The 13,924-nt window shown below is 36.4% G+C and overlaps 1 protein-coding gene across 12 annotated transcripts in view; it reads left to right on the forward strand.

The window, feature by feature from the left end:
• dnm1a (dynamin 1a) overlaps positions 1-13,924 on the forward strand; it is a 68,814-nt gene that overhangs the window by 7,192 nt on the left and 47,698 nt on the right. For 10 of the 12 annotated variants that reach the window (XR_012365625.1, XR_012365626.1, XR_012365622.1 and 7 more), the window contains exons 2-10: positions 1,352-1,425; positions 2,827-2,976; positions 3,915-4,112; positions 5,525-5,629; positions 8,416-8,576; positions 8,694-8,836; positions 9,280-9,415; positions 12,104-12,171; positions 13,462-13,600. Coding sequence is in view for 6 of the 12 variants with exons in the window: in XM_073861223.1 (XP_073717324.1) it covers positions 1,352-1,425; positions 2,827-2,976; positions 3,915-4,112; positions 5,525-5,629; positions 8,416-8,576; positions 8,694-8,836; positions 9,280-9,415; positions 12,104-12,171; positions 13,462-13,600 (1,174 nt within the window). In the remaining 6 variants the exon portion in view is untranslated. The remainder of the gene's footprint in view (positions 1-1,351; positions 1,426-2,826; positions 2,977-3,914; positions 4,113-5,524; positions 5,630-8,415; positions 8,577-8,693; positions 8,837-9,279; positions 9,416-12,103; positions 12,172-13,461; positions 13,601-13,924) is intronic. The other 2 variants (XR_012365623.1, XM_073861222.1) reach the window with 1 other exon arrangement.

A 13,924-nucleotide genomic window follows, 5' to 3' on the forward strand; every position in this document is an offset into this window, starting at 1 on the left:
CAAGTTATGGAAATACTGTATGTTGTTTAATTGTCACTTTAGCAGACAATTTTAGAGATATCGGTCATTCCCCATTTAAGTATGACTGAAATAACTGCCCAGAGGCGTCGCTAAGATGCTAGAGGCCCGACTTCCCTAAAGGGACTTTGCTTAAACACAACGGGGTTGTTTCCTGGACAGGGCTTAAGTCCAAGACTAAAATGCATTTTTGAGCAGTTTTCATGTCATCCAAGATGTTGATGTCTTTCTTTGATCAGTCAAAAGAATCTAAGTTTTTTGAGGAAAACACTGCAGGAACTTTCTCCATATAGTGGATATTAGTGGACCTTAACAGTTTACAGTTTCAATGCAGATAAAAATTGTTTCAATGTAGCTTCAAAGGGCTTTAAAAGATCCCAACCGAGGCATAAGGGTCTTATCTAGTAAAACGATCATCATTTTTGGCAAAAAATGAAAACAAAACTTTTAAACCATAACTTCTTCTCTTGCACTAGTCGTGTGACACGCCAACGTGACCTTACGTATTACGTAATCACGCCGAAGGGTCACACGTTAAATATGTGAAACGCACAGTTGTGGACCATTTTAAACAATAAATTGACACAAAGACATTAATTAGTATCATTACACATACAACAACGTCTGAACGGTCCTCTTTCTTCACACTTGTAAACACTGGAGCGGTAGTTTCACATACGTCACGCGTGACCTTTCCACGTGATTACGTAATACGTAAGGGTATAATAATATAAGATTTATTTTATGAAAGTGGAATAATTACAAAACAGTTTGCACTCACATATCTTAAAATATATCAGTGCCATTCTCAAAAGAAACACCAATAACATTATTTTTTGTAGGGCATGTTTGTAAAAAAACTCTTTAAATGCCCTAATAAAACTAGGCCTAGTCTTGGATTTATCTGAAAACCACCCCAATGAGTCTAGGTTTTATGCTGGTGATAGATTAAGGATAAAGGCTCTGTTGCTCAGCCTGTGCTGTTTGCATACAGGATATTTCAATAAAACCCTTACATTAAGATGGACTTAACATTTCATTTATCATTCAAATAAACTTTAAGTCAGACATAAGGAATATGTTCACTAAACTGCTACTGCATACAGTAAATATACTGTACAGTAACACTTTGTGTTCAATCTTTATTCCAAAAAAAAATCATAAAACATCCTATTAATCACTTTAGCAGACAATCTGACACAAGACACATTGTTTTAAACAAACCGGTTTAGATTCCCATATAAATGTACATTAATGTGTTAGAGGTATTTACAGTAATATGTTCACCCATGAGTGTTTTTCTAATCATTATCCCCTGTCGTCTGTTACACAGGGACTTCCTCCCGCGAGGTTCAGGTATCGTCACCCGTCGTCCTCTGATTCTACAACTCGTCCAGAGTCCCACAGGTGAGCACCAGGTTACAGCAGCTCCCCCATCTTCCCCCCTAAAATTATCATTAAACACGACGTGTATTATAACTTATGACATATATATATCATATATATGTTAACGACTATAAACAGTCCTTATGTTTAAAATTAAGTTAAAATTTCATTGGTGGCTTGATTGTAAACATCTTCAAAAACATTGCAGTAATGGTAAATAAATGGGTATAATATTTAATATTTATTATATATATATATATATATATATATAATATATATATGAATATTAGGCTTTATACACATATTAAAGGGGAAATTTTACAAGACTTTTTTAAGATGTCAAATAAATCTTACGTATTTGAAGTTTTAGCTCAAAACACCATATAGATAATTTATTATAACGCGTTAAAATTGCCACTTTGTAGGTGTGAGCAAAAATGTGCCGTTTTGGGTGTGTCCTTTAAAATGCAAATGAGCTGATCTCTGCACTAAATGGCAGTGCCGTGGTTGGATTGTGCAGATTAAGGGGCAGTATTATCCCCTTCTGACATCACAAGGAGAGCCAAATTTCAATGACCTAATTTTTCATGTGCTTGCAGAGAATGGTTCACCAAAACTAAGTTACTGGGTTGATCTTTTTCACATTTTCTAGGTTGATAGAAGCACTGGGGACACAATTATAGCACTTAAACATGGAAAAAGTCAGATTCTCATGATATGTCCCCTTTAAAACTTTTTTGTTCAGGCAGGCGTTTTTAACTTGTCCTTAGAACTTGTTTTTATTGTTTCTGATTGTAATTAGTTTAATATGGTCTCTGTAGTACTTTGAGATTCTTTTATGAAAAGTGCTTTATAAGTAAAATGTATTATTATTATTATTATTATTATTATTATCCCTACAAGTATTATGGGCGTGTTGTTTTTGTCCCCCTAAAAAAAATTATGTTTATTGTCCCCCCATTTATTAGATGAAATGAATACGGTGTGCATTGTTAATGCAATGCTCTACCAGTTTAGCTACAGGAACGAAATGCTTTTGTGAAGTCTAAAGATGACATTCAAACCAAGTTGATGTATTTGCCACTGGCAAAATATATATTTAATATTCATATAATTGAGTCTGTTGTTATTTTGTTGATTAACAATTATTTTGTTTGATATAAGGGTGTTACAGAGTTTGATGTGTTGCAATGTTTTAATATTAACAACTACATGTAATGGGTACCCAAAAGGTTTTGTTGTATTTATTTAATGGATAATATTTGTAATAAAACTTTGATTATTATTAGGAGCATTACTTTACAAACACAACAGTTTGGGTCAGCAATTATAAGCATATGTTAAAATAGCAAGATGCAGCTGTAATACTAGTTGTGTGTGGTTTTTGGTGCTTTTGTAATGTCTGTCTCTATGTCCTTTCAGAATATGCAGAGTTCCTTCACTGCAAAGGGAAGAAGTTCACAGATTTCGATGAGGTTCGTCAGGAGATCGAGGCGGAGACGGATCGCATCACGGGGCAGAATAAAGGCATCTCACCTGTACCGATCAACCTGCGGGTGTACTCTCCACACGGTCCGATCAACTCTCTCTTTAATACCTAAATAATACTTATTAGCTTTAATACTATTAAAACATCACATTAATAACTAGATGAATTGATCAAACACATCTTTGAGACAGTATATAATTTCAAACGGAACACCTTTGTACCCAAAGAGTACATATTACCTAATTTGGACATATTAGGACCTTTTTTTTTTAAAGGGTACTGCCCCAGTAACAGCTTTTGTACCTTTATTTTTGAGATTATACAGATTATTTCACATAAACTGTAATTTTCAGAAATGGGAATAGATATAATATGGAGTATATTAAATAAATATTTGTCTTATGCGGGTTTCAATGAAATTGCATATCAAATTCAGTTACATTTTATTTTAAGGCGTCACTGTTACATTGTAATTATATATTTAAATACCAAGTAATAATCATCAACAACATGTACTTACTGTAGGGTTAGGGTTAGGAATAGGGTTTGGTTTAAGATTAGTTGCATGTAATTATGCATAACTAACTGTTATTACTATAACAATTATGTAACATGTGTAACAAAGACACCATAAAATAAAGTGTTACGGCAAATTCTATTTATGTGCTGTTTATATTTACATTACTTTTATTTACATTTACACTTTTTGGAATAGAAAGCACAACCTTTGCCTTGCTAATGCAATGATACACCAGCTGAGCAACATGAACACTGTTTGTCTTTATTGAAATTGTTAGGTTTATTGTTTTTGTTATCAATTGGGAGACACAGAGTACTGTAGCACTTCTCTTATTCAGTCACATACACAAAGTTATCAGATTTAAATATCAGGATGACCAAATTAATCATTAATTTATCGGTTATCATTCTTATAGTTTTAACAAAACTTGCTCTTGTTGTACTTTATATTTATTTAGATGTCCTGTTTGTTTCTCATGATTTCTTTTGTGTTTTTTTGCAGTGCTGAATCTGACACTGGTTGATCTACCAGGGATGACCAAAGTACCGGTGGGAGATCAGCCGGCGGATATCGAGCATCAGATCCGAGATATGCTCATGCAGTTTGTAACTAAAGATAACTGTCTGCTGCTGGCCGTGTCACCCGCTAACTCCGATCTTGCCAACTCTGATGCCCTGAAGATTGCCAAAGAAGTCGACCCGCAGGGTATGTGTGGGCTCTAGACAAATGTAGCCAGATAATTGTGACATAATAGGTTGATTTGCTTTGCCAATATTTATTTATAATGCTTCACAGTTATATTCACATTGAAAGGTAAAGTTTTTTATTTTAGTTGGGACTTTTAACTGGACATTATTGGAGAAAGATACTGTTTGCAAGCAGATGGTGTAGTTATGAAACCTACCAGCAGGGGCTTACTGCACCAACTTAAAGGGATAGGTCACACAAAAATGAAAATTCTGTCATCATTTTCTCATCCTTATGTTGTTGTAAACCTGTATGAATTTCTTTTTTCTGATGATAACAAAAGAATATATTCTGATAAATAAAGCACACAGCTGATGGTAACCATTGACTTCCATAGTAGAAAAAACAAATACAATGGAATTCAATGGGTACCATCAGCTATATGTTTACCATCATTTATCAAAATATCTTCTTCATCATTTACCACAAATACTTCCATAATATTTGTTTTCCTACTATGGACATCTATGGTTACAATCAGCTGTGTGATTGCCATCATTTGTCAAAATATTATCCTTTGTGTTCACCAAAATAAAAACTCATACAGGTCTACAACATGAGAATGAGTAAATGATGACAGAATTTTCATTTTTTGGTGAACTATCGCTTTAAGATGCCAAAACCTGACACTGGGTACTAACCAACACAACCCTAAAACACTTATAAACTAACTCTTATGTGTCATTTTAATAATAAAAATATTTTATTATTTTATTATTTTACATTTATCATTTTTATATTCCCTTACAAAAATTAACCATTGTGTTAGTAATCATTAGTAAATACTTAACTAACATAAACAAACAATGAACAATATTGTTTTTCAGCATTTATTAATTCTTAATGTTAGTTAATACAGTTATTCATGTTAGGTCATGGTGCATTAAATAATGTTAACAGTTTCAATGTTTAATTTGTTGCTAAAATTAACATGAACTATACATGCTGTATAAGTATTGTTCATTGAAAGTCAACAATTGAGCTCTGAGGTACAAAAATATGTTTTTATATGCATTTGGTTTAAAAAGATGATAACTTGCATGGGATGAAGACTCGAGTCACATAAGTGTGGTCCACCTCTTGGTGGCTGCCATGTTAAGATCTGAATATTTTTCATTTTATCTTAGTAACTCACATTTTCAAACACACAGTCCTGTATAAATAAATACTATCAAAGATTAAATAACAGAGTATTTCTAAAATGACATTGAGTCTATGTGATGTTGTATCTACAGCGGTCAGTCTGAAGTCCAAGAACCCCATCATATTGACTACTTTAACTTTAGGTTATCTTTATTTTTTACACTATTACATACATTATAAGCTCACTTGTTCACGACGCTCTTTGTGTTTGTATGTGTGCACGCAGGGTTTGCGTACTATTGGTGTGATCACTAAGCTCGATCTTATGGACGAAGGCACAGATGCTCGCGACATCCTGGAAAACAAGTTGCTACCACTTCGGAGAGGTGAGGCATCAACTATCTTACTTTTCATATTGTATCAGATTTGGTATATTAGTAGCATACACATTAGAGTTGTGATGCTGATGTGGGTGATGCAGGTTCGAATTTGGCCCAATCCAACTGGAGGACAATAAAACGTGATAGAGTAACAAAACTCCATCAAGAGACGAACCAGAATGTTTTAGTAACCACCTAGCAATTCACAAAAACTTGCAACATGATCTCACAAAGTTCTGTGGTATAGTCATGGAATATTTTGCTCATTTTTCCGTGGCATTGTCACGGATCTCCAAAATTTTCCGTGGCCGTACCACCGACCCTTTTTCCATGTCATTGTCACGGATTGGTTACTCAACTGCTTTTTCCTACTTTCAAACCATTGTTGCTTCGGTTTAGGGTTAGAATTGGTGTTTGCGTTAGGATGTCACTTTTAGTAGGTTCATTAGTTAACATTAACAACATTAGTTAACATGAACTAATAATGAACTGCACTTATACAGCATTTATTAATCTTTGTTAATGTTAATTTCAACAATTACTAATACTTTAGTTAATGCACTGTGAATTAACATGAACAAACAATGAACAGCTTTATTTCTATTAACTAACATTAACAAAGATTAATAAAGACTGTAACAAATGTATTGCTCATGGTTTGTTCATGTTAGTTAATACATTGAACCTTATTGTAAAGTGTTACCAGTATTGGTTTATACTATTTTTTTCTGATTTATTTTTTTATATTTTCTAAATTTTAAACCATTGTCGCCTAGCGTTAGGGTTAGAGGTGGGATTGGGTAAGGACAGCCCAGTCACACGAAGTTACGTACCAATAGTCACATAATTTTTTTATTATTTTTTGTGATAGTGTCACGAATTTCCAAATTTTTTCGTGATTGTATCACAAATTTCTGTTTGTGTGTCGTTGTCACGTGTTGGTTGCTCAACTGTTTTGTCCTATTTTCTTACCATTGTCGCATCGGTTTAGGGTTAGATTTACATAAAATAACATCCTTACCCAAACCCAACTCTAACCCTAACGCCTGGCGACAATGGTTTAAAAATCAGAAAATATAAAAAAATAAATCTGAAACAAACAGTATAAACCAATACTTAAAGTGACATCCTAATGCAAACACCAAATCTAACCCTAAACCGAAGCGAGAGTAGTTTGAAAATAGGAAAAAGCAGTTGAGTAACCAATACGTGACAATGACACATAAACAGAAATTCGTGATACGATCACGAAAAACATGGAAATTCGTGACAGTATCACGAAAAATAATCAAAAAATTATGTGACTATAGGTACGTAATTTCGTGAGACTGGGTAGGTAGGAATGTCATTTTATGTAAATCTAACCCTAAACCGAAGCGACAATGATAAGAAAATAGGACAAAACAGTTGAGTAACCATCCGTGACAATGACACGGAAAAGAAAGTCCGTGGTATGGCCAGGGAGAAATTCGGAGATCCGTGACAATGCCATGGAAAAATTAGCCAAATATTCCGTGACTATACCACGGAAATTCCTGAGATCAGAAAACTTTATAGGCAAGAGCACCACATGTACTTTACATGTAATGTTTGATTTTACAGTAGCAGAATTAATACGGTGGTTTGACAGGAACTGTGTTTTATATGGTAAATTACTGTACTACATTAAAAAACATGTGATTGCTAATATTTAGGCCTATAATAATATAATGAATTAATAATCTGAAGTCAGCAGCATCCACACATAACCAATAATGGAGGAATGACATCTCGATGCTTCCCTCTAGTGGAATAAAATGTTTCTTATGGCTGATGTTGTAAAGATAGATAGAGAGAGAGAGAGAGAGAGAGAGAGAGAGAGAGAGAGAGAGAGAGAGAAACAATGTCTTTATTTAATTGAGACATCTCGAAAAAACATTCATTGCTTTCTTTGCTCAGCAATAAATGATATTTATGGGAAACTCTCGGGCACAGTGAGTCGCTGAGAGACGTTTTTTCCATTCAGAGCTTACGTCCTCACGAGAAGGTTTTCCCATCAAGCCCGTCTTTTACCTCGCCTGCATTTGTCTTCTGCTCATGTAATATGGCGCAACATGCAAAACCGCAAGCATCCTTCAGAAGTCCTTCAAACGCTCGAGAGAATTTCACCAGAGTTTAACCTTCCACACGTCTTTCTCATTAGTTTTCTTCACTTTCACCTCACCCCTGATCAAATGACAAAAACTGTGTTAGTCAAAGGAAAGAAAAACCACAGAGATCTCTTTAACATCTCAAGTGTTTCTCCTAGACAGCATTGAGTTTACCCAGACATTAAAATCTACAATGAAGGGTTCTTGGCAGCGATGCCATAGAAGAACCATTTTTGGGGTTCTCAAAAGAAACTTTATAACCTTCTATGGCATATCTTTACCTAAAAAATTTATTGAACACAAAGGAAGATATTTGTAATCAAGCAGGAAACAGGAGCACCATTGGCTTCCATAGTACCAAATACTATAGAATTCAATGGTGCTCAAAAACATTAACTGTGCTCAAAATATCTTCCTTTGTGTTTAACAAAACAAAGACATTATACAGCCAAATGTGTGACCAAATTTTCATTTTTGGGTGAACTATCCCTTTAAGCACTTTTCATTTTTAAAGTGTACAGCCTGACAAGGACCATTCTTTATTCATTTGTGTCTATTTTGATTTCTCCTGAGGAGAAACATCTGAAACAAATGTGATTCAGTGAAATTTTGTCACCTGAGCTATGACAGACGAACCTCCGATGGGATTTTAAATGTCTCTAGGTTACATTGGTGTGGTGAACCGCAGTCAGAAAGACATCGATGGAAGAAAGGATATAAACGCTGCCATGGCCGCAGAGCGGAAGTTTTTCCTGTCTCATCCCAGTTACAGACACCTGGCTGATCGAATGGGAACGCCGTACCTGCAGAAAGTCCTGAATCAGGTGAGATGTTCGCTGGTTACATTTTGCAATGCAATGATACAGCAAATCAAGATGCCTCTGGAAATGTATTCATCTGTACTTATCTGTAGTGTATTTGAACTTTAATCTCTCATGCAGCAATTGACCAATCACATCCGTGATACACTGCCTGGGCTGCGAGCTAAACTGCAGAGCCAGCTGCTGTCTATCGAGAAGGAAGTGGAGGAGTATAAGAACTTCCGTCCGGATGATCCGTCCCGGAAGACCAAAGCCCTGCTCCAGTCAGTCACAATAAACACTCAAAGTTTCATAGTCATTTTAGTGAATTGTTTTACAAAGAATTGTGGAGTTACAACGTTAAACAGGATTATTTGGGCGGGGCTAAAGCGGTGGCTCGATGACACACTGGAGCCACCGTGCATGGCCCCGCCCCTAAGACAAACGCAAACTTTCATTCAACCATTAAGAGAGACGGCAGCTTTCCCGTGATTGGACGTTTTGTTTCATCACTGACAGTAGACACGGCCCCCACGAGATAGCTTATTATATTTACTTGCCGGTTTTTAATCAGTCAAATTTGGCTGGGTGATTAATAGCACATTTTTCTGCGATGTCACACACATTTGGTATCAGACTTTACACAGACTTTTTTCTTCACAATTCTCAGGTAGATTTTTGCAGAATTAAAATGCTGAATGTTCAGTTCCTCTGCTGTCGGTTTCAGGATGGTTCAGCAGTTCTCTGTGGACTTTGAAAAGCGTATCGAGGGTTCTGGAGATCAGATAGACACATATGAGCTGTCTGGAGGAGCCAGGATCAATCGCATCTTCCACGAGCGTTTCCCCTTCGAGCTGGTGAAGGTGTGTGTGAGGAGTCTACCGATGCACACACATCAGAAATATCAGTACTCTATAGAAGCACACATTTAGAGCATTCATATTATACCTAACCCAACCTAGACCATATTACCATTTTTCGGACACGTCCTGGAAAGGATTTTAGGTGCGTCCTCCGGAAGTCGCATTTCGACCGCAAACGTCATAGAGGTTTATTATTCCAGGTTCTATTGCAGAAAAGCAGCCATTATAATTTATGGTAAGAATAAAATTTGTATTGTCTTAAGATAAATAAATGTTAACTGAAATGTGAGAAGGTGTACAGTGGTTCAGTTGGGCAGCACTGTTGCCTCACAGCAAGAAGGTCCCCGGTTTGAGCCCCGGCTAGGTCAGGTGGCCTTTCTGTTCTCCCTGTGGCATCATGGGTTTACTCCGGATACTCCAGTTTCTTCCCACAGGCCAAAAACATGCAATTTAGGCAAATTAGAGATGCGAAATTGTCCCTCCCCCAACCTGTATCTGGATTAACTTGTCTGAATAAACTTGTTTATGAATTAACCAGTTCTCACCATGAATATAGCCATAGATGCTGGAATGGTGTAAAGAATAGAAAGAAAGAAAGAAAGAAATGTGAGAACCTTGATGAAGTATAAAGTCGACATATGAGACTTTCGGAGGATGCATCCAAAATCCTGTCTAGGACCTGGGAAAGTGGCACATACTAACCCAAGCATGATTGTCCCACCTCCCTACTCCCCCAGAATCACACACTCACACTGTACTTTGACTGATCCGAGCCCGGTCGCGCTTTTGTCATTAGGATGCGATTGTTTTGAAGAAAACAGAGTGGAAAGCGCTCTCCCCTAGAGTTAAACATTTGATTCGTACAGTTTTGGAATCCATTTAGTTGATCTCCGGGTCTGGCGCTAGCTCTTTTAGCATAGCTTAGCATAATTAATTGAATCTGATTAGACCATTAGCATCATGCTAAAAAATAACCAAAGAGTTTTGATATTTTTCCTATTTAAAACTTGACTCTTCTGTAGTTACATTGTGTACAAAGACCGCCGAAAATTAAAAGTTGCATTGGCACAGTACAGAGCGTTTACCCTTGTTAAACGAACCAAGCTTTAAGGGTTAAATGCGCTTGGGCACAGTTTGTTTACGATAATGTGAGCACGCCCTTACTGTATGTGGTCTTGCCACTGGCGGATGTCACGGGTGCGTTTTGGCCTCGGTACACTTGAATTAAGCTTTTCCTGAAAGGCAAATGATAAAAAGCATTTTTAACATAATATTTTTTTTTTTTGAGTCGCAGTACATAGAAAACCTTTAATACTGTGAACACTCATCTAAAGAGTCTCTCTCCATCAGTCAGCGGTTGAGTCTGGTGAGTCACGGTATAAGACTGCGGCTCCTCTGGGCCTGAGTGCTGCTTTTATGAGTAAAACATTCCCTCTTCACCGAGCCCTGGAAAAACACACACACACACACACACAAACAAAACACATATACACACACACACAGAGCACACGCACAAACAGGGTGAAAAGTTGGCTCAGTGGGTAGTACTGAAGGTCTCCAGTTTGAGCCAGGCTGGGTCAGGATGTCTTTCTCTGTACAATGGTAAAAACAAAGTTGTGACTGCCGAGTTAGCGCTATATGCTAACGTTTGGGCTGAAGTTCATACTAATAAAACACAAACTTACCACTTTTTGAAACATCCTTTAAAGTGATACTTCACCCAAAAATGAAAATAATGTCATTAATGACTCACCCTCATGTCGTTCCAAACTCGTAAGACCTCCGTTCATCTTTGGAAACACAGTTTAAGATTTTTTTTATTTAGTCTGAGAGCTTACTGACCCTCCATTGAAAATCTAGTAACAGTATACTGTCCATGTCCAGAAAGGTAATAAAAATATCATCAAAGTAGTCCATGTGACATCAGTGGGTCAGTTAAAATGTGTTGAAGCATCGAAAAAACATTTTGGTCCAAAAATAACAAAAATTACGACTTTATTCAGCATTGTCTTCTCTTCCATCTGTTTTGAAGAGCATGCGCAAGACTAAAGTCAGTGACGTGTTATCCTCAGACATGTTTGTGAAGTTTTTTTTTCAAACTTACAGCGTGCGTATCCCTCAGACTGTAAACGAATAAAAAAAAACACAATGGGGCGCACCAGATAACACGTCAGCCGCGTCCCCGCAGTCACGCGACTCCACTCTCATGCACGCAATTAACAACAGAACCTGAAGAGAAAACTGCTGAATAAGTTGTAATTTTTGGACCAAAATGTTTTTTCGATGCTTCAACACATTCAAACTGACCCACTGATGTCACATGGACTTCTTTGCTGATGTTTTTATTACCTTTCTGAACATGGACAGTATACCGTACATAGATTTTCAATGAAGGGTCAGTAAGCTCTCGGACTAACATCTTAAAGATGTTTTAAAGATGAACGGAGGTTTTCCGAATTTGGAACGACATGACGCTAAGTCATTAATGACATTATTTTCATTTTTGGGTGTACTATCCCTTTAACAATCTCTGAATAATTGATTATTCCTCAAAATCTGTATCTTCTCCTGATACAGATTGTTTACGTGAAATAAGCCCCTTCAGTATGATCCTGATGTGAACCAGCTGCCTGTACATTATCCCTTACATAGTTCTGGTTTTCATAAGTAAATGTTTTCTCTTCACAGATGGAGTTTAATGAGAAGGAGCTGCGTAAGGAGATCAGTTACGCCATCAAGAACATTCATGGCATCAGGCACGTTTGTCCTTCGCTTTTGTCCTCATCTCCGGCCGATTTTATGTGTCCTGCTTGTTTGTCTTACCTAAAACACCTCTCACATTTAATCACAAACACTTTAGACTTCTCTACACAATCACATCTGAGGAACAGGAGGAGGAGTTTGTGATTACATATGAGATTGTTCAGTATGTCTGAGCTCACGCTTCTGTCTGTCTGTAAATGCTCTTTGTCTGCTGTAGTTACCTGTTGTTGTTAGTTGTACTAGATAGGAAACAAAAATCAGAGGTGTATTCATAGTTATTTTATTATTATTGTGACAGCATTCTTAATATTAATATTTACAATGAGCAAAGCAAATAAAAACACAACTGAATTATAAACCCAAAAAGGAAAAGCAAATATTGCGTAAAGACTTCTAAAAATATACTTACATGCATACATTAATATGGGTGATTCTCATGAAATTAGATTATGAGGAGTCATGAAACATTTTGATAAAAAAAGTAAATGCAAAGTAAGAGTATCAAAGTAAGAAGCAAACATCTCTTCACATACTATTTTGCACATGATTTCAAATGGCATCATACAAACCAATTTTGTTGTTTTTTTCCACATTGAAGTGGAACATTTTCATTACCGCAATGTGTCCATGACTGGATTTGGTTTCTTTGACATGGAAATATTTATAATTAAAAACTATACTATAAACATTTACAGTAAAGAAACATGTGGTATTTGGTGATCATTGGTAAACGTAGAGACAATATTAAGGAATATAAATGTGTCCAAGACCAATTTTCTCATCCTCCGCAACAATTTTCAATCATTGTTTAAGCCCTCAAAAAAAAAAAATTGTTGGAAGGGACGTAATTGACTGTGACACTTAAGATGGCTACCAGGTCAGCAGTTCTTATTTTTTCTCTCCAGATAAAAGTTGAAATTTTGTTTGTCATAGTACCTAGGCAACTTTTTAGTTCTCATTACCGAAACATGAGTTTGTAAATGCATATATTTAATGTAATATCATGTTGCGGTAATGATCATTTTTGAAAATGATCATCTAAAAAAATGTAATAATTCTATAGGAAATATTTTTAAATCCCCTAAAAATAATGGTTATAGTAAGTTCAGATCTTAATCTTATATGTGCAAAAAAAAAATCTAATGCTGGACAACGTCTAAGTCTGGATTTCATGAGAATCAACCATATATGTTTTTTTTGAAGACTAGCAATTTTTATCTTTTATTGGTGGGTGTTTTTTTATTAACACTCTTTTTTTCCGCCCAATCTCTCTTTGGGGGCAGGACGGGCCTCTTCACACCGGACATGGCCTTTGAAACCATTGTGAAAAGGCAGATCTCCAAGATTAAAGAGCCTTGCCAGAAATGTGTGGACATGGTCATAAGTGAGCTAGTCAATACTGTTAGGCAGTGTACCAAGAAGGTAAAAGGCTGGTGGACGGTCGGTTATCAACCCCTGACCCAAACGGCAGGGGTGTTGTGTGTTAAGCGTTGTGCGTATGCCTGCAGCTTTGGACTGAGGGTTCTGGCTGGTGTGGCAGCGTTAGCTTGATGTTTGGAGAGCTGTGGATGCTGAGGTTTCACTGCATGGTTACCAAAGTCCTTGGAAACCTCAGTGTCCAAACTCTCCAGCTTTGGAGACGGAAGTTTTTGGGTACGACAGCGGTGAATGTGATCTCTGATTACAATTTGACCCTTTTTGGTAAGGTCCACATTTGAATTTATTAATTTAAATTAAATGAGAATA

The sequence above is a fragment of the Misgurnus anguillicaudatus genome, chromosome 22, assembly GCF_027580225.2.
Source record: "Misgurnus anguillicaudatus chromosome 22, ASM2758022v2, whole genome shotgun sequence".
Classification (NCBI taxonomy): domain Eukaryota; kingdom Metazoa; phylum Chordata; class Actinopteri; order Cypriniformes; family Cobitidae; genus Misgurnus; species Misgurnus anguillicaudatus.